Genomic DNA, 20,823 nt, shown 5'->3' with positions numbered 1-20,823 from the left:
AACACAATTTGCCCTCAGTTTTAGTAAACAAGCTCCAAAATCTGGGCCTCTGTACCTCTCTGTGCAGCTGGATCCATGACTTACTCGTCGGGAGACCACAGTCTGTGCAGATCAGAAATAACATTCCCTCCTCGCTCACAATCAACACTGGTGCACCTCAAGGATACGCGCTTAGCCCACTGTTCTCTCTCTACACCCACAAATGTGTGGCTAACAAGGTCAAACAGCATCTGTAGATTTGCTGATGACACAACTATTGTTGGCAGAATTTCAGATGGTGACAAGGAGGTGTGCAGAAGTGAGATAGATCAGCTGGTTCAGTGGTGTTGCAGCAATAACCTTTCTCTCAATGTCAGGAAGACGAAGGAATTGATTCTCAACTTCAGGAAGGGAATGTTGAAGGAACACACACCAGTCCACATTGAGGGGTCAGAAGTGGAAAGGGTGAGCAGTTTCAAGTTCCCGTGTGTCAGTTCTCTGAGGATCTATCCTGGGCCCTACCTATTGATGCAATTACAAAGAAGGCATGTCATCAGCTACATTTCATCAGGAGTCTGAGGAGACTCTCGCAGATTTTTTCAGATGTATCATGGAGAGCATTCTAACTGGTTGCATCACCGTCAGGTATGGAGGGGTGACTGTACGGGATCAGAAGAAGCTGCTGAAAGTCGCAAACTCATCCAGCTCCATCATGGGCACTAGCCTCCCCAGCATTGAGGCCATCCTTAAAAAGGCTGAATCCATCATTATGAGTTGCCATCACTCAAGGCATACTCTCTTCCCATTGTTACAATCAAGTAAGAGGTACAAGAGCCTGAAGACACACACTCAATGCTTTAGGAATAGCTTCTTCCCCTCCACTGTCAGATTTCTGTATGGACAATGACCTTTTGTACACTACTTCAATGTTTTTTTCAGCACTAACTAGTTAATTTAATTCACAATGCGCTGGAGGAACTCAGCAGGTCAGTCAGCATCAGTTGAAAAGATTAGTCGACGTTTCGGGCCGAAACCCTTCGTCAGGACTGAAGGAAGAACTTTGGGGAGGGTTTGAAGAATGCTGGTAGTTGAAAAAAACAGTAATTTGAAAGACAAAGGGGTGGGGGAGGGGAAGCAGGGAGGTGATTGGCAGGAGAACAATGCGCAGTAGTAGAAGGAGGCGGAACTATGAGGGAGGTGATGTGAAATAGGGATAGAGGAAGAGAGGGGGAGGGAATTTCCTGAAGTTGGAGAACTCTATGTTCATACCAAGGGGCTGGAGACTACCTAGACGGTATATGAGGTGTTGCTCCTCCAACCTGAGTTTAGCCTCATCATGGCAGTAGAGGAGGCCATGTATGGAGATATCTGAATGGGAATGGGAAGCAGAGTTGAAGTGGGTGGCTACCAGGAGATCCTGTCTGTTGTAGCGGACGGAGTGGAGGTGCTCGACAAAGCGGTCCCCCAATCTGTGTCAGGTTTCACTGATGTAGAGGAGGCCGCACCAGGAGCACCGGGTGCAGTAGATGACCCCAACAGATTCGCAAGTGAAGTGTTGCCTCACCTGGAAGGACTGTTTGGGGCCCTGAATGGTGGCAAGAGAGGAGGTGTAGGGACAGGTGTAGCACGTACGCTTACAGGGATAAGTGCCGGGTGGGAGATCCGTGGGGATGGACGTGCGGATAAGTGAGTCGCGGAGGGATTGATCCCTGCGGAAAGCGGAGAGAGGTAGAGAGGGAAAGATGTGCTTAGTGGTGGGGTCCTGTTGAAGGTGGCGGAAGTTGCGGAGGATAATGTGTTGGATCCGGAGGCTGGTGGGGTGGTAAGTGAGGACAAGGGGAACTCTGTCCCTGTTGTGGTGGCAGGAAGATGGGGTGAGGGCTGAAGTGCGGGAAATGGAGGAGATGCGGGTGAGGGCATCATTGATCACCCTCATAGTTCCGCCTCCTTCTACTACTGCACATTGTTCTCCTGCCAATCACCTCCCTGCTTCCCCTCCCCCACCCCTTTGTCTTTCAAATTACTGTTTTTTTCAACTACCAGCATTCTTCAAACCCTCCCCAAAGTTCTTCCTTCAGTCCTGACGAAGGGTTTCGGCCCGAAACGTCAACTAGTCTTTTCAACTGATGCTGACTGACCTGCTGAGTTCCTCCAGCACATTGTGCATGTTCCTTTGACAACAGCATCTGTAGATTATTTTGTAGTTAATTTAATTCTTTTAAAAGATATTATTTTGTCATTGTAACTGATTTTAATTTAGAGTTTATTATTATAATGTATTGCAATTTACTGCTGCCATTAAACAACAAATTTCACAACGTATACCAGTGTTATTAAACCTGATCTGATTCTGATTCCTACCTGCCTGTGTTCAGCAATTGCGTTTTCCCATTTTCTGAGATTTGGTCATAATTAAAACCCCTCTTTATCCCCCTCAACTATTTTCCATTCAACCAAGTTTTATCCTAAATCAGAATAAATGCTTTTTGATTAGTTTTCATGGCAAAAATTCTAAATTCTAAAGTTCTGAGTAAATAAACTAATGAAAATTCCATGGGTAACACATATTGAATGTTGGGGGAACTGAGCAAGACAGGCAGCATCTGAACAGAGAGCTTTTCAGGCCAAAACCCTTCATTGGAACATTGGGGAAGGTCTGTGTGTTTTGCTCCACATTTTCCAGCATCTGTAGAATCTCTTGTGTCCAAAGTTTTCTTTTCTTTCTTTTTAAATCTTTTTATTGAATAAGTATACGAAAAGGTAAGCCATATAGGCACTAATACACTGTTAGAATATAATAAAATTACAAGAGATATTAATACAGAAAAAAAAGTGATACGAACAATGTAATTTAAACATAACATACTAAGGTAACATAATAGAATACTAATTTATATATATATATATATATATATATATATATATATATATATATCAATAGAGAAAAGGAAAAAAAAAACCCCCAAAAAAACCCCACCGTGTAACTAAACTAAAAGCAAAGCAAAGCAATGGGCTAACTTGGAACCAAGTAGAGTTAAAGAACTTAAAATCACGTCCTCAAACCCGACCTCCATTAAAAACAGTAAAAAAAAAACAAGAAGGGTGTATAAATATGGAGCAAAAAAGAGAAGAAAAAAAATTACATTAAATGAAAATATTGAATAAAAGATCTCCAGGTCTGTTCAAATTTAAGTGAGGAATCATAAAGATTGCTTCTAATTTTCTCCAAATTCAAGCATAATATCGTCTGAGAAAACCAAAAAAAGGTGATTGGAGCATTAAGCTCTTTCCAATGTTGTAAGATACATCCTTTCGCCATTAAAGTAAGAAATGCAATCATTCTACGGGCTGAAAGAGAAAGATTACTGGAAATTTTAGGTAGTCCAAAGATAGCAGTAATAGGGTGAGGAGAGATATCTATATTCAATACCTTTGAGATAATATTAAAAATGTTTCTCTAAAAAGTTTCCAGAGTAGGACAAGACCAAAACATATGAGTTAAAGAGGCTATCTGCCCCGGACATCTATCACAAAAAGGATTAATATGAGAATAAAAACGAGCTAATTTATCTTTGGACATATGAGCTCTATGAACAACTTTAAATTGAATTAGGGAATGTTTAGCACAGATAGAGGAAGTATTGACTAATTGTAAAATCTGCCCCCAGTCATCCACGGAAATGATAGAACCCAATTCCTGTTCCCAATCTACCCTAATCTTATCAAATGGAGCTTTCCTAAGTTTCATAATAATATTATAAATCATAGCCGATGCACCTTTCTGACATGGATTAAGGTTAATTATAGTATCTAAAATGTATGTAGGAGGAAGCATTGGAAAGGAAGAAAGTATAGTACTTAGGAAATTTCTAACTTGTAGATATCTAAAAAAATGTATTCTTGATAAATTATATTTATTAGATAATTGTTCAAAAGACATAAGGGGACCATCTAAAAATAAATCCAAAAACCGTGAAATACCCTTAGTCTTCCAAATTTGAAAAGCACGATCCGTAAAAGAGGGAGGAAAAAATATGTTACCTAAAATAGGAATCGCTAGCCCAAATTGGTTAAGATCAAACAATTTTCTGAATTGAAACCAAATACGTAAGGTATATTTAACTATCGGGTTAGATAACTGTTTGAGGCGTTTCAAATCAAAAGGAAGAGAGGAACCTAAAATAGAGCCAAGTGTATAGCCCTGAACAGATTGTAATTCCAATGCTACCCATTTAGGAATGGATAGTATATCCTGGTCAAGTAACCAAAATTTCATATGTCAAATATTAATTACCCAATAATAGAATCTAAAGTTAGGTAATGCTAAACCTCCATCTCTCTTAGCTTTCTGTAAATGTATTTTACCCAGTCTCGGGTTTTTATTTTGCCAATAAATGAAGAACTTTTTGAGTTAACTTTATCAAAAAAAGATTTTGGAACAAAAATCGGTAATGCCTGAAATATATATAAAAATTTTGGCAGAATAAACATCTTAACTGCATTAATATGACCAATCAAAGTTAAATATAAAGGAAACCATTTAGATGAAAGTTGAATAATATGGTCAATTAAGGGTAAAAAGTTAATCTTAAATAAATCTTTGTGTTTACAAGTAATTTTAATCCCAAGATATGAAAAATAATTATTAATCAATTTAAATGGAAAGTTATGATATAAGGGAAGTTGATTATTAATCGGGAAAAGTTCACTCTTACTAAGATTTAATTTATAACCTGAAAAGAGACTAAATTGTGCTAATAACTCTAAAACAGCAGGGATGGATTTTTGAGGATTAGAAATATATAAAAGTAAGTCATCAGCATAGAGTGATATTTTATGGGATTTTAAGCCCCGAGTTATCCCAGTAATATTTGGAGATTCTCGAATGGCAATTGCAAGAGGTTCTAATGCAATATCAAATAATAAAGGACTAAGAGGACAACCTTGTCGAGTACCTCGAAAAAGAGGGAAAAAAGGTGAGCTTAGAGAGTTAGTACGGACCGAGGCCACAGGAGAATGATTATAACAGTTTGATCCAGGATATAAATTTCGAGCTAAAATTAAACATTTCAAGCAGTGTCCAAAGTTTTTATGGGGATATGGCATATATATTCTGGCCTACATGTTACCTAAGTCACATTGGTATTTTTGATTGTTTGAACAGCTGAAAGCATATCTTTAAAAACAAATCTCTTATTAGTTTGTATTTTACTAGCAAACATATGAATATCTGTTCTCACACCAACATCTGGTTACTCCAGTGTAAAATTGTCCTGGCACACTTCTCCAATCAGAACTAAACTGGTAGCTATCATTTTCAGCTGCTGTTTAAAATTCAACAAAAATTCCCTGCTGCAATAAGGGTGGTCAGCTAAAGTTGTGATTAAGGTGTATTCAAGCTGCAAAAGGGTGACTTTAATGTCTGACCTGTTGCCTATGTTATACTGGTTCAAGTAGCACTTTATGGGAATAGCAGGATGCCTACTGTGGGAAAAGTAAGTTCCTCATTTAGGGGACTGATTATCCCCAAAATGAGGAACTATGGATATTCATATTTAGATTTAATAATAAAATATCAAGACCAGTAGCTCAGTTGTCTGCCTTTGAGAGTTGCCGCGGTAGTGTAGCAGTTAGCACATTATTACAGCTTGGGGAGTCGGAGTTTGGAGTTCAATTCTAGCGTTTTTATGTTATCCCCGTGACTGTCTGGGTGCTCTGGTTTCCTCCCATCTTCCAAAGACACTCTGATTAGTAGGTTAATTGGTCATTGTAAATTGTCCTGTGATTAGACTAGTATTAAATAGGTGGGTTGCTGTGTGGCACAGTTTGTTGGGCCAGAAGGGTCTGTTCCATGCTGTATCACTAAATAAATAAAGAGATTTCCATTGTGATTGGCAACAGATATCCTTTGTTCAATGAGTTTATATTAATTCAGCAGATCGCACTATTGAGTACTAAATATACCTCAATAAAAGTACTCAGGAAAGGTGGGAGAGGATGAAAAGCCAAAGGACACTGGTGGATGGTAGTATGAATTAAGGGGAGATGTCTTGGAGCAGTCAAGGACAGAATGTATCTGGTTGGAATTAAGAAACAGTTGAGATGGTAAGATGGTATCTTATTGGGAGTGTTCTCTAAGTGCCATCTAGTGGGGCATGGAGGAGTAAGTTGCGGGGAAGTAACTGAACTTGCAAAAGGTTATAACAGTGTTATAACAGTCTATCTGTGAGAGTAATAATATAAGGAGCAAAGAGAAGTCAGGATTTCTAAACTGTGTTCCAGATAATTTTCTTGACCAGCACTCTTCAGGCACAATGCCGAAGGAAGCTTTGCTAGATTTGGTTCCAAGCCAAATGGGACTGAAATCAATTTTGGGAAATTGTATCATATGCTTTAGAGTAGTCACACAAAAGGAAATTATTCTCTCTGTCCTCTATTTTGTCAATCATTCTTGATTTTAAATGCTTTAATTTCATCTCAATTGACTTCAGTCAATAATTAACTGAGAGAATCAGAGTTTAAAATCAAGAAAGATGTACAAACGTACAAAAAGCAGACAAGGGAAAACTTATTGGTGAAAGCATCACAAATGAGAGGGTATGAATGATAGTCTAAATGACAAAGTGAAGTGTCTCTTTTATGTTGTAATTGGTTAAACTCCATACTGCCAGCAGAAATTAAGGCGGATTCAATCAAAAAGGTAATTGTGAAAGTACGTGAAAGGAAAATATTTGAAAGACTATGGGGAGAAAAACAGGAAGTGGGACTAGTTGGATTGCTCATGCTTACAGTCTGTGTAGGCTGAACTGCTTCCTTCCACGCAGTACCCATCTGTAATTATGTCACAGTTTGTATTTAAGAATGAAGTAACCCATTTCATACATCTCCCCCTGCTGGGAAAGGCTATTAGTACAAATATATCAGATTAAGAATAGGGTTTAGTATCACTAGCATATGTCGTGAAATTTGTTGTTTTCCGGCAGCAGTACATTACAAGACATAATGAAATCTATAAATTACAAGAAGTGTGTGTGTGTATATGTGTATGTATATGTATACAATATATGTATATGTGTGTATATGTATTTATAGTAGTTCAAAAAGAGTGGGAAAAATAGTGAGGTAGTGTTCATGTGCATTCAGAACTCTGATGGTGGAGGGCAAGAATTTGTTCCTGAAACTTTGAGCATCTTCGGGCTCCTGTGCCACCTCGGTGGTAGCAATGAGAAGAGGGCATGTCCTGGGTGACGGGTGTCTTTCCATGAACGATGCCACCTTGAGGCATCACCTTTTGAAGATGTCCTCAATGCTGGGGAGGCTAGTGCCCATGATAGAGCTGGCTGAGTTTACAACTTCCTGCAATCTTTTTTGATCCTGTGCAGTGGCGCCTCCATACGATACAGTGATGCAACCAGTTAGAATTCTCTCCACGGTACACCTGTAGGGATTCGCTGTTGTCGTTGGTGACATACCGAGTGTCCTCAAACTCCTAATGAAATATAGCCGATCTGCTGCCTTTGTATTGTATCAATATGTTGGTGCCAGGATAGATCTTCAGAGATGTCGAAGCCCAGGAATTTGAAACAGTTCACCTTTTTCACCGCTGATCACTTGATGAAGGCAGGTGCGTGTTCCTTCGGCTACTTCTCCCTGAATTCCACAATCAATTCCTTGGTCTTACTTACGTTGAGTGCAAGCTTTTTGTTGCAACACTGCTCAACTAGTATCTCGCTCCTGTGCATCACCTCGACGCCATCTGAAATTCTGCCAACAATAGTTGTTTCATCGGCAAACTTATAGGTAGTGTCTGAGCTGTACCGAGCCACATAGCTGTGGGTGTAGAGAGAGTAGAACTGTGGGCTAAGCACGCAACTTTGAGGTGTGCTAGTGTTGATTGTCAGTGAGAAGATGTTATTTTTGATCTGCACTGACTGAGGTTTCTTGGTGAGGAAGTTGAGGATCCAATTGCAGAGGGAGGTACAGAGGCCCAGGTTTTTGAGCTCGTAAATTAGAACTGAGGGTATGATTATGTTGAATGCTGAGCTAGTATTGCTATTGGCCAGATGGAGAGTGAAGAGCCAGTGAGATTGCATGTGTTCTAGACCTCATGTGACAATAGGCAAATTGCAGAGGGTCCAGGTCCCTGCTTGGGTATGAGTTGAATCTGGCCATGACCAGCCTCTCAAAGCACTTCACAGTAGATGTGAGTGTAATTGGGTGATGGTCACTGAGACAGCTCACTATGCTCCTGGGTGCTGATACGGTTGTTGCACTTTTCAAATAGGTGGGAACCTCGCATTGCAGCAGCGCAAGTTTGAAGATATCTTTGAACACTCCTACTAGATAGTTTGCACAGATTTTTTTTGCTCTACCAGGTACACCATCAGGGCCTGGCACCTTGGAAGGGTTGAAACTTTTTGAAATATCTTCTGAGACAGATTGCAAGGTCACCTGATGCTACAGGGATTCGTACAGGTGTAGTTTTATTTGCTTTTTAAGTGTGCATAAAAAGCTTTGAGCTCATCTGGGAGCGAAGCAACACAGCCATTCATGATGTTATGTTTTACTTTGCAGGAAGTAATGGCCTGCAAACCCTGCCAGAGCTGGCGTGCATCTGATTCCTTCTATAGTTTCAATCAGAATTGTTTTATTGTTCTTAAAGTAGCCTTTTGGAGATCTTACCTGTACTTCTTGTAGAGTTCTGGCTCACCAGTCTGAATGCCTTTTGGAGATCTTACCTGTACTTCTTGTAGAGTTCTGGCTCACCAGTCTGAATGCCGCTGTGCTACTGCTCAGCAGACTACTGGTTCATCCACATCTTTTGATTTGGGTTCGCCCAGTATGTCCTCAAAGGCACACACTCATCCACACAGGCCTTGATGAAGTGGTGACAACTATGGCATATTTATTCAGATTAGAAGATGAATTCCTGAATATTGGTCAAGGATTCATAAATCATTTCAAAATCTGACAGAGGGGAAGGAACAGTTTCTGAATTATTGACTGTGAGTCTTAAGGCTTCTGAACCTCATCCCTTATGGTAGTAATTTGAAGAGGGCATGTCCAAATGGTAAATATCTTTAGTGATGAATGCCATCTTCAGGCACCCCCTATTGAAGGTATTGTTAATGGTGGTAAGGCTTGTGCCTACAATGGAACTGACCGAGTTTGTAACTGTCTGCAGCCTATTACAGGCCTGTGCATTCGTGCTTCTGTATTAAGTTGTGATACAATCAGTCAGAATGCTCACCATTTCACATCTAGAAATTTGAAAGAGACTCTGCTGAATCTCCTCTTTTATGCAACCTTCATGATTTCATCGGTGTGTTGGCATCAGAATAGATCCTCTGAGGTGTTACAGCCCAGGAACTTGAAACTACTCACACTTTCAACTGCTGATCCCTCATTGTGGACTTCAGCAAGGGTAAATTAAAACACACACCAGTCCTCAATCTTTTTCTTTGATTTTCTGAAGGTCTCTGGTGAAGTACTTCCACCAATTTTACAGCCAAGGTGTTAAATAAATAAGTCATTCCAAGAGATACTATCATAGTGAAATCTCAAGTTCAAGTGAGCTGTCATTCAACTATATACCTGTACACCACCAAACGAAACAGCATTCCACCAAACCAAGCTGCACAACTGTATAATTCACACACAACACAAAGTAATATTACCACAAATAAATTAACAAGTCAGGTGCATTTACAACACAAGTTAATTTATTGTAAATAGCAGAATGCTATTGGCGCTTCACAAGCAATGAGACCAGGGTGGTGGCAGAGAGTTCAGTATTCTCGGGGCCTGGGGGGGAGAAGCTGTTTCCTATCCTAGCAGTCTTTGATCTAATGCTACAATACTTGCTGCCTGATGGTAGGTGGGTCAAAGAGATTGTTGGACAGATGGGATAGATTATTGACAATACTAAGATCCCTGCGTATGCAGCCCTCCTGATAAATATCCGGGATGGGTGGAAGGGAATTCCCAACGATTCTCTCAGCAGTCCTCGTAATCTTTTGTAGGGCCTTGTGATCAGATGCCCTGCAATTCCCATACCAGATGGTTATGCAGTTGATCAGAATGGTGCTCCTGTTTTAAAAAAAATGGTTAGAATGGTGTTAGAGGAGTGGTGATTCTTGCTCATTTGCGCGCCTTCAATCTGCTCAGGAATTGGAGACACTGCTGTGCTTTTTGACTAAGGGAAGTGGTGTTGAGGCATCAGGTGATGTCGTCCATTATGTGTACTGCCAGAAATTTGGTGCTCCTAACTCTCTTCACGGAGGAGCCATTTATGTGCAGTGGGGAGTGGCCAGCCTGCACCTTCCTAAAGTTCTCTTTGATCTTGTCCACATTGGCTCAAGTTGTTGTGCTCACACCATTCTACCAACCGCATTACCTCATCTCTGTACACTATCTCATTATCGTTGTGCCATCAGCGACCTTGATGATTTGAACTGGATCTAGCAGTGCAGTCATGCGTCAGCAGCAAGCAGCGCACACAGCCCGGTGGGGGGGGGGGCGGTTGTTGGCAGCCACTGGTGCTCAGCACGATGGAGCGAGAGATCTTGCTGCCAGCATGGACTGACTGATCTTTCTATCAAGAAATCTAAGATCCAGTTTTACAGAGAGGTGTCAAAACCCAACAAAAACAGTTTATCCAGCAGCTTCTGAGGGATGGGCAGAGTAAATGCTGAGCTGGTCAATAAACAGCATCTGGGCATATTAGGCACCATTTTTCGGGTGGGACAGGACTGTGGAGTACAGAGGCTATAGCATCATCAGTGGACTGATTTGAGTGATAAGTGAACTGGAAAGGGTTAATTAAAATATAATTTAAATTCTTACCTTCCTTCCCCATTCAATTGAACTAGTTGGACTTTTAACAAAGCATGGAATTGGAATAGATACCTCTGGATAAGCATTGGGATAGCTCATCAAAATCCTGTTCATTCTTTGGGAAGTTTAGCAGAAGTCCAAAGCAGCTTGGCCATTAGGTTAAATGATTCTGGGGTTATTCACGTGTCCTGAATGTGAGTCACACCTCTGTGGTGTACTGTTGGCAAAATCCAGGCCAGTGAATTCCAGCTGCTTCTTGATTTTGAGAAACAGCTGAAATTAAATGATACTGGGAAACTTTTCATACTGGAACTTATTGAAGGATTTCTGGAAATCTAGTTTTTAAACATGGTATACAGTTCCTTGTGAAAACTCTAACGAGCCTGAAACCATCTGACTTCCCATATTTCAATACCAGTTTGTCAAATGGTGACACGGTCTACCCTTATTTCCAGAAATAGTAATTATGACTGTATTGTATTTGCAAAGACGTATTTGTTTCCTAACCAAACAGAAAATTGTTTTTGTACTTTGAGTGCCTCTTACAATAATACTTAGTTGCAAATTATACTTTAATTGTTGATTTAATTTTCTTTTGTGCAGGGAAAGAGATGAACTGATGTGCATGCTGTCAAATATGCGAAGCTCTCTTTCTGAAATGCAGGCCAGGGAAAATTCTGCATATCAGCAGGTGAAACGGTCTACAGAGATAGCAGAAGAAGCTAATTTGGAGAAAATACAGGTAATAAATAAAAGCATGTTGACCAACTGTGTCATGCTGTCCTCCTCCGTGAGGGATAGAGACATGGACTTCTTGCAGATAACAACAAAAACAACTTTTCTCAGTAACATGTCTTACTGTGTTCAAATACCTGAAAGGAGGTGGTGTTAACTGGCAAATTACTTTGATGGAAACTTGTAAATGCTGATCAGTTTTGGAATCACAAAGTGTGAAAATGCTTTCAAAACAAAACTGCAGTCTATTAAAGCCTCTAATGCAAGTGATCTGCATGTTTATATAATGATTAGTCCCTCAATTTTTACATGTATGTAGCTCTGCAGATGACAAATCAGAGTACAATACTCATTGAGATAAGTAATCTGCTCCTCTGGACAGTCAACAGAGAATACCACATTCATAGAGAGCCTCATAATCTCAGATTTGACTAGTGTCACCTAGCAACAGGTGATTTTAACATTTTCTCAGTGCAATTTATTATACTTGCTTTGTGCAAATTATTTCCTTATTATTCATTCATCAGATGTTCATGTTTCTGGTGCTGCAAGCATTTAGTATTTATCTCCAATTGTCTTTGCATAAATAAATGTCATCTACTTTCTTGAACTGCAGTACTATTGATTAGGTTGATCCATTCAACCTAAACATATATTCCTCTACCAGTGGTGCACGGTTGCTACATCTGAAATGGCTACAAAATTACCTGCCCATGCTGTCCCATGAGCACCTTGTAAATCCATTAATGAGATCAGTAGGCACAAGGGAACATTACCATCTGTGACAATAAATGGTCTGCTGGAGGAACCCAGTGGATCGAACAGGAATTGTTGATGTTCTGGGTTGAAGCCCTGTTTGACCCGCTAATTCATCCAGTAGATTGCTTATTGCTCCAAATCTCAGCATCTGCAGTCTCTTGTTTCACTCTCCTCTGTTGGTTTGTTCCAAGTTGCACCTGGTACTGATTTGGAGAAACATCCTTGTTCCTTCACTGCTGGGTCAAAATCTGGCAGGTCAATTTCCAACGCAACTTGTTCTGATGAAAAGCCACAAGTACTGCTGGGTCTACTGCATCAATGCAGCTCTGTTTCATTAGGAGTTTGAGGAGATTTGATATGTCACCGAAGACGAACAAATTTCTACAGAGGTACCGTGGAGTGCATTCTAACTGGTTGCATCAACACCTGGTATGAAGGTTCTCATGTGCAACATCACAAGAGGCTACAAGGGGTTGTAGGCTCACCCTGCTCCATCATGGGCACAACCCTTCTGGCCACCAAGGACCTCCTCAAAAGGCAGTGCCTCAAGATGTCAGCATCTATCATTGAGGATCGGCACCACCTGGGGCACGTTGCCTTCTCATTACCACATTCAGGGAGGAAGCACATGAGCCTGAAGACACACGCTCAAAAGTTTCAGGAACACTTTCTTCGCCTCCACCATCAGAATTCTGAATGGCCCATGAACGCTACGTCACTTTTCTTCTTTTGCACTATTTATTTATCTATCGTAACTTAACAGTAATATTTTTAATGTATTGCAATGTACTGCTGCCACAAAACAGCTAGCTTCACAATATATGTCAGTGGTAGTAAACCTGATTGTGATTTTCTTTTCTTCTTTCAAGTCTCCAGTATTTGCAGCTTGTTGCTTTTCACTATAGAAACAGGCCCAACAACCCAAGTCCATCATGCATCTGCACCAACCCTGCACTGATCAACATTCCCAGACTCTACCATGATTACACTGCACGATGGGCAGAGGAGATTCACCATTCCGTTGCAAGGGCTGGTGCATTTCAGATATGAAGTTGCATAAGATGGGTTTGTTTTCCTTGAAACAGAGGAGGCTGATGGAGAACCTGATAGAGATATACCAAATTATGGGGTGCACAGATTACATAGATAATAGGAATCTTTACTTCATAACAAAGGTAGTTTTGGGCATAGGTTTAGGGTAAGAGGTGAGAGGTTTAGAGAGGATCTGAGGAAAGATTTTTTTTCACCCAGTGCATGTTTGGAATCTCCGACCTCCACCCACTGTATGAGTGCTTGAATCACCAAGGTACAGAAGGACCAAATGCTGATAAGTTGGATCAGTATAGTTAGGTACTTGTTGTTGGGCTGAAGGTCCTATTTCTGTACTCCTACTATTATATGTCTGTGAGAGACAGGCAGGGCTCAAGTTAAACTTTTATGGAAATAAATGAGTTGCTTATAACTTTGTTACAACTAGTTCTCCAGCTCTTCGGTCTTGCCAGGTGGTCCATATGGTTTTATTTCTCATTTTTCTGGTGTGGTTTTGCTGTGTCATTTTAGAAGGCAACTATGAATTGATCATACTTTTGTGTCTTGAAAGTAATGAGGTTATACATAGTCCCATAAAGAACATTAGTGAAGCAGATGGACTTTTTAAAAAAAAACTTGGCTACCATTATTTTCTTTAATTTTTTTCTATTTAGAGATACACAATGTAACTGGCCTTTCTAGCCCAATGAGCCCACACTGCCCAATTATACTCAACTAACTTCCTAAGCCATATGTCTTTGGAATGTGGGAGGCAACTAAACCACCCTGAGAAAACCAGCGTGGTCACTAGTAAAGTGTACAAACTTCTAACACTGAAATTGAACTCAGGTCGCTGGCACTGTAATAGCATCACGCTAGCCACTACGGTACCGTGCTACCCATTTGTACAAGCTTATTCCAGATTTACTTAATTCATCAAATTTTGATGTCAATGATACTTTATACTTTATTGTTGCCAAACAATTGATAGTAGAACGTACAATCATCACAGCGATATTTGATTCTGTGCTTTCTGCTCCCTGGATTACAAATATTAAATATTAAAAATAGTAAAAATGATTAAACATTAAAAATTTAAATTATAAATCATAAATAGCAAATGGAAAGTAAGGTGGTGCAAAAAAAAACGAGAGGCAGGTCTGGATATTTGGAGGGTACGGCCCAGATCCAGGTCAGGATCCGTTCAGCAGTCTTATCACAGTTGGAAAGAAGCTGTTCCCAAATCTGGCCGTATGAGTCTTCAAGCTCCTGAGCCTTCTCCTGGAGGGAAGAGGGACGAAAACTGTGTTGGTTGGGTGGGTCGTGTCCTTGATTATCCTGGCAGCACTGCTCCAACAGCGTGCGGTGTAAAGTGAGTCCAAGGATGGAAGATTGGTTTGTGTGATGTGCTGCGCCGTGTTCACAATCTTCTGCAGCTTCTTTCGGTCTTGGACAGGACAACTTTCATACCAGGTTGTGATGCACCCTAGAAGAATGCTTTCTACGGTGCATCTATAAAAATTAGTGAGGATTTTAGAGGACAGGCCAAATTTCTTTAGTTTTCTTAGGAAGTAAAGGCGTTGGTGGGCCTTCTTGGCAGTTAACTCTGCTTGGTTGGACCAAGTCAGGATTTGTGATATTGACCCTGAGGAACTTAAAGCTTTTGACCTCTTCCACTTGCGCAGCACCGATGTAAATTGGGTCGTGCGGTCCGCTACTCCTTCTGAAGTCAACAACCAATTCCTTCGTCTTACTGACGTTGAGGGATAGGTTATTGTCTTTGCACCATACCACCAGGCTCTTAATTTCCTCTCTGTACTCAAACTCATCATTACCCGAGATACGGCCTACAATTGTTGTGTCATCAGCAAACTTATATATTGAGTTATTTATATTTTTGTCCATGCAGGTTCTGTTGAATGTCTTGTATGAGCAATGATCTGTTTACCAATTTAGCATATCATTTGTAAGGAACACATGCATGAGACTTTGCTTTGAGCTTTTAGCTCATGTAAAGAAAATAAATACATACATTGTATGGTTTAAAGCATTTGCACTTCAAATATTCTGTTAGGAACCCTTGGCTTCATTTCCCCCTCAGTCCATTTAGCATTGTTATCACTTCAATAAGCTATTGGTTAATTTCAGGTAACAGTAACAGGTCCTTCTGGCCCAATGAGCCCATTCTGTGCGATTACACCCATTTGACCAACTAACACATACTTCTTTGGAGTGTGGGAGGAAAACAGAGCACTCAGAGGAAGCCCACGTGATCACAGAGAGAACGTACAAACTTCTCACAGACAGTGACAGAAATTGAACCCAGGTCATTGGCACTGTAATAACATTAAGCTAACCATCACCCTAACATTAAAAGATTTGAGAGGAGTGAAAGTAGATCTGGCGTATTCTTAAGAAAAAGGGTAGAATAAGATCGATGAGCCAAATGGCCTGTTTCATGCCACATTAATTATATATAGACTGCCTTGACTACTTTCTGACACAGGCTTCCATTATTATGAGCACAATTTTAGTTCAATGTTAAGTTCTGTATGATTTCACGCATAATTCTTAAAGTGAAGGTGGTTTTGTGCATTTTGAACTGCTTTTAAAATACAGCTGTAATCGCAATAGCTGACTATTTTTCAGTTGTCCCAAAATATTATTTCAGAATTAGTCAAGGGCAGTATTTATCAATGTAACGTCTCCAATGTCTTATTGAGAAATGCTAATGTATATGACAGACAAAATGTTTCTTTCCCAAGGTAAAATTATCTTTTATGGTACATGTGAAGCTGTTTCCATGGAGTACAGAAAGTACACCATGTGCCAACCTACCTGGCGTCACTTTACAAACATTTTTTTTAACATAGAAACAAGGCTGTAAATTTAACGGTTCAGTGTTTTGGGAACTCGAGACCATTTACAGTTTGGACCTCTCATGACTCTGCAGTCTGGCTCCACTCCCAAACCAAAGAGCTATGCGATAATCTATGAGCTTGTCATGTTCTGTTTAGCTTCAAATCGCAGCTTGCTTTTCTTTTTCTTTAGGCTGTGGTCCACTGTGAGCAGCTGAAGAGCGAGCTGATGCGCCAGAAAGAGGGGCTAGAAAGGGAACTAGCTTACCAGCAAGAAAAAATCGCAATTGCCAAGAAAGTTGTACAGGAAGAAATGAGGAAAGAGAGAGAAGAGTTGGCATCAAAGGTATGAAAGGCAAATGCTACTACTTAATATTCATAAACCATGATTAGCTGGATGCATGATTCTCCCACCTTCATAAATCCTCACTAAAATCCTCACCTTTTTTTTGATATTATAGTCCATGAACAAATTTTATTTCACTAGCAGAAAGTGAAATAATGGGAAATGTGGGATTTAATTATATGCAAATCAATAACCTTGCAAAATATTGCAAGGTGCTATTTCAACTATGTCCAGTAGGTGGGGGTGATGGCTGATGAATGGAATTTACTTCACAGCAATTTTATTGACACCAGTTTATATTATCACCAACTAAAGTGGTGTTGTGTCAAGGGATAAGCTTTGTTCTTGCTGCAAACTCCTGTAGCTTAGAAGCACAGCAATGAAGATGCTTACTATTTGTCCTGTTGTAACCTACGACAACATTCTATACTATCCACAACACCTTCAATCTTTGTATCAGAAAGAGTTCAAAGTAAAATTTATTATCAGAGTATTTGCATGTCACCACATACAAGCCTGAGATTTTTTTCCCCCTGTGGACATACTCAGCAAATCTATAGAACAGTAACTGTAAACAGGATCAATGAACAACAAACTGTGAAAGTGCAAATACAAATATAAATAAATAGCAATGAGAGCATGAAATAACAAGATAAATGGTCTTTATAGTGAGATAATTGGTTATGGAAACACCAGAAATAGATTGAATGTAGTTATCCTCTGGTTGAGGGGTAGTAACTGTTCATGAATCTGATTGTGGAAGTCCTGGGGCACCTGTACCTTCTGCCTGATGGCAGCAGTAAGAAAAGAGCATTGCCTGGGTGGTGAGGATCTTTGATGGTGGGTGCTGCTTTTCTACAGCAACATTTCATGTAGTTTTCATTAGTGGTTGGGAGGGCTTTACCCATGATGTTCTGAGCCAAATCCGCTACCTTTTGTAGGATTTTCTGCTCAAAGGCATTGGTGTTCCCATACCAGGCCATAATGCAGCCGATCAACACACTTTCCACCACACATTTATAGAAGTTTGTCAAGGTTTTTGATGTCATGCTGAATCTCTGCAGACTCCAAAGGAAGTAGTGGCACTGCTGTGCTTCCTTGGCAATTACATTTATATGATGTGTTCAAGACAGCTGCTCTGAGATAATGACACCCAGGAATGTAAGGTTACTAACCTTCTCCTTCTCTGATCTTTCAATGAGTACTGGTTCATGGACCTTTGGTTTCCCTCTTCTGAAGTCTATAATCAGTTCTTTGGTCTTGTTAACTTTGAGAAGTTGCTGTTATGACACCACTCAGCCAAACTTTCAATCTCCCTCCTGTATGCTGATTCATTATCACCTTTGATTTGGCCCACAGCAGTGGTGTCATTAGCGAACTTGTATATGGTGTTGGAGCTGTACTTAGCCACACAATCATCCGCAAACTTACTAAACCACCCTTCTCTGCTTCCTCATCCAAGTCATTTATGTAAGTCACAAAGAGCAGGAGTCCCAGACCAAATCCCTATGAACATCACTAGTCACTGACCTCCATGCAGAATACTCTCCATCTGTGGGCTATCCAATTTCAAGTAGGAATCAGAATCAGGTTTATTATCACCAGCATGTGATGTGAAATTTGTTTACTTAGCAGCAGCAGTTCAATGCAATGCATATCTAGCAGAGAGAGAAAAAAAGTAATAATAATAAGTAAAATAAAACATAATAAATAAACAAGTAAATCAGTTACGTATATTAAATAGACTATTAAAAATGTGCAAAAAAATAGAAATACTGTATATTTAAAAAAAAGAGTGAGGTAGTGTCCAAAGATTCAATGTCCATTCAGGAATCAGATGGCAGAGGGGAAGAAGCTGTTCCTGAATCGCTGAGTGTGTGCCTTCAGGTTTCTGTATCTCCTACCTGATGGTAACAGTGAGAAAAGGGCATGCTCTGGGTGCTGGAGGTCCTTAATAATGAACGCTGCCTTTCTGAGACACTACTCCCTTAAGATGCCCTGGGCACTTTGTAGACTAGTGCCCAAGATGGAGCTGACTAGACTTACAACCTTCTGCAGCTTCTTTCGGTCCTGTGCAGTATCCCTCCATACCAGACAGTGATGCAGCCTGTCAGAATGCTCTCCACAGTACAACTATAGGAGTTTTTGGGTGTATTTGTTGACATGCCAAATCTCATCAAAACGCCTAATAAAGTATAGCCACTGTCTTGCCGCCTTTATGACTACATCGATGTATTGCAGCCAGGTTCCTATTAACCCCAAGTGTCATGACTGTATTGATTTGGGTGAAAGGGCCACATTAATGTATCCAGGTTTGTTGATACAATGTTTGCTGGTAGTGTGCCTTGTGAGGAGATGTTTCAGAGGGATATAGGTAGGCTAAGGAAATGTGTAAAGACATGACAGATAAAATATAATATGAAAAAATGTACAGTCATCCATTTTGGCAGAAAGGCAGAATAAGTTTCTAAATATTGAGAGTTTGAAAGATGTCTGTGGTCATTGGGGCCTTGGTATGAAATACTGCAAGTTAGAGTGCAGTATAAATTCAAAAAAGCAAATATAATGTATGCATTGAGTGCTCAAATGCTTTTGCAGTCGAGTAAAGATGTCTCACTCTAAGTGAATGAAGTGAGATGGAGAACTCCACATCTGGAGTATTACATACACTTTGTGTCTCCCTAGCAAAAGGACCAGCTTGTGACAGGAGGTGAGCAAGTTTATTTCTGGGATGGGGATTTTTTTTTATTTGGAAAGAATGAAAAAGCAGAATGAACCTTTACACTCAAGTGTTGAAGGGACTTGACAACATGGATGCTGGAATGACTTTTCCCTTTTCTGGAGTACAGTATCTGAAATTGGGAGATCACTGTCTAAAAATAAGAGTTTGCCTTGTCTTGGATGGCATCAAGCTCCATAATAGTTGCTTTCCTCCAGAAAGCTGATAAACCCCACTCAGGACCATTAGGTCGTTGTCTCCTACATCATCAACTCTGAAGACTTCCCATCCACTGCCACCAAACTTATAGTTCCTGTATCCCACGCTGCTCATTTTTATGAACTACCTGTGTCCAACTGATTCTGTAAATATTCCATCTTTCTCCTTTCTCTTCCTAATTACTTTCTAAAAGCCTAGGGTGTCAGAGGTCAGTGGCTTACTGCAGGACACCCAGCCCTTATAGCTACTGTATTTAAGTGGCTGATCCAGTTGGGTTTCTGGTCAATGGTCACACTAAGCAAACTGGTAATGGCAGACCTGATTGCTTTTGACAGAAATAGTCATTATTTGGCATGTTTGTGCCAAGTGTTATTTGAAACATATCAGCTCATATCCAAATGCTGTCTTTTATTTAAATATGATGCTGAAGACAATCTGACAACCCTGGAGAAACAGGATTATAAAGCACCATTCATTTTACTAATTCTTGTATTAATCAATGAAATCAAAATATTAAGGAAAGAGAATATTTAATATGAAAGATCAAGTCTGATGCATGAGATACATCTGTTTTCTTCTCACACTACAAATGTTTGTTCAGCTTTTAAGGTGCTTATTCCAAAATCTGTTTGTTGACAAACATCCAGTTTTTATTGCACTGACTATTCTCTGGCTGATACCCCCTAAATTTAGTTGTAACTGTACTGTGGTGTCATCTGCTGGAGAAATAAGATACTTATTGATGTACGATGATCAGTATAGCATTTGTTCAATTTACAAGATGTTATAAAATTAAATATCACCTCAAATTAATTTATTACTCTTCAAAAAAAAAGTGAGTTTTGTTGCTGTTTTGGCTTTGACGTTGCACTGTGTGGATAATATATACTTTAATGCTTCCACTACAATAGTAGAGAAGGAATATTGAACACATACGAAGTTCAAAGTACATTTATTATATTGGATAACAAGGATTTTGCTTCCTGAATACTTTTGGATGTATCCTATGGATTTTGGGCTGCTGATCATGATAATCACAATGAAATTTCCCTATTAAGCACCAGTTTTAAAAATCGTTTATATTTGTAAATTCAATTCATAATTCAAGTCAGTTAAAATGTTACCCACAATGTAAGCTGAAAGGTTTTCTATCTTGTCCAGGCATGCCTGTGTATGCTTAGGCAGGACGGATGCTGCATGGCACCACAGGTTTTAGAAACTCTATAACTTTCCGTAAAGGATGTCGATATTTGAATAGATGTTTCCCAGAATAACTGAAGCCAAGATTAAGGAAAGATTGGTCCACAAATCAAACAGGCCATCAATGACAGGCAATTCAAAGA

At 39.9% G+C, this 20,823-nt stretch overlaps 1 protein-coding gene across 2 annotated transcripts in view; it reads left to right on the top strand.

The window, feature by feature from the left end:
* Positions 1 to 20,823, top strand: part of sdccag8 (SHH signaling and ciliogenesis regulator sdccag8) — a 426,566-nt gene that overhangs the window by 64,304 nt on the left and 341,439 nt on the right. For both annotated transcript variants that reach the window (XM_063055502.1, XM_063055503.1), the window contains exons 9-10: positions 11,419 to 11,557; positions 16,390 to 16,542. In XM_063055502.1, the coding sequence (XP_062911572.1) occupies positions 11,419 to 11,557; positions 16,390 to 16,542 (292 nt within the window). The remainder of the gene's footprint in view (positions 1 to 11,418; positions 11,558 to 16,389; positions 16,543 to 20,823) is intronic.

Source organism: Mobula hypostoma, chromosome 8 (assembly GCF_963921235.1).
Source record: "Mobula hypostoma chromosome 8, sMobHyp1.1, whole genome shotgun sequence".
In the NCBI taxonomy this organism is placed as follows: domain Eukaryota; kingdom Metazoa; phylum Chordata; class Chondrichthyes; order Myliobatiformes; family Myliobatidae; genus Mobula; species Mobula hypostoma.
This window is presented reverse-complemented; position numbering and strand designations above follow the sequence as displayed.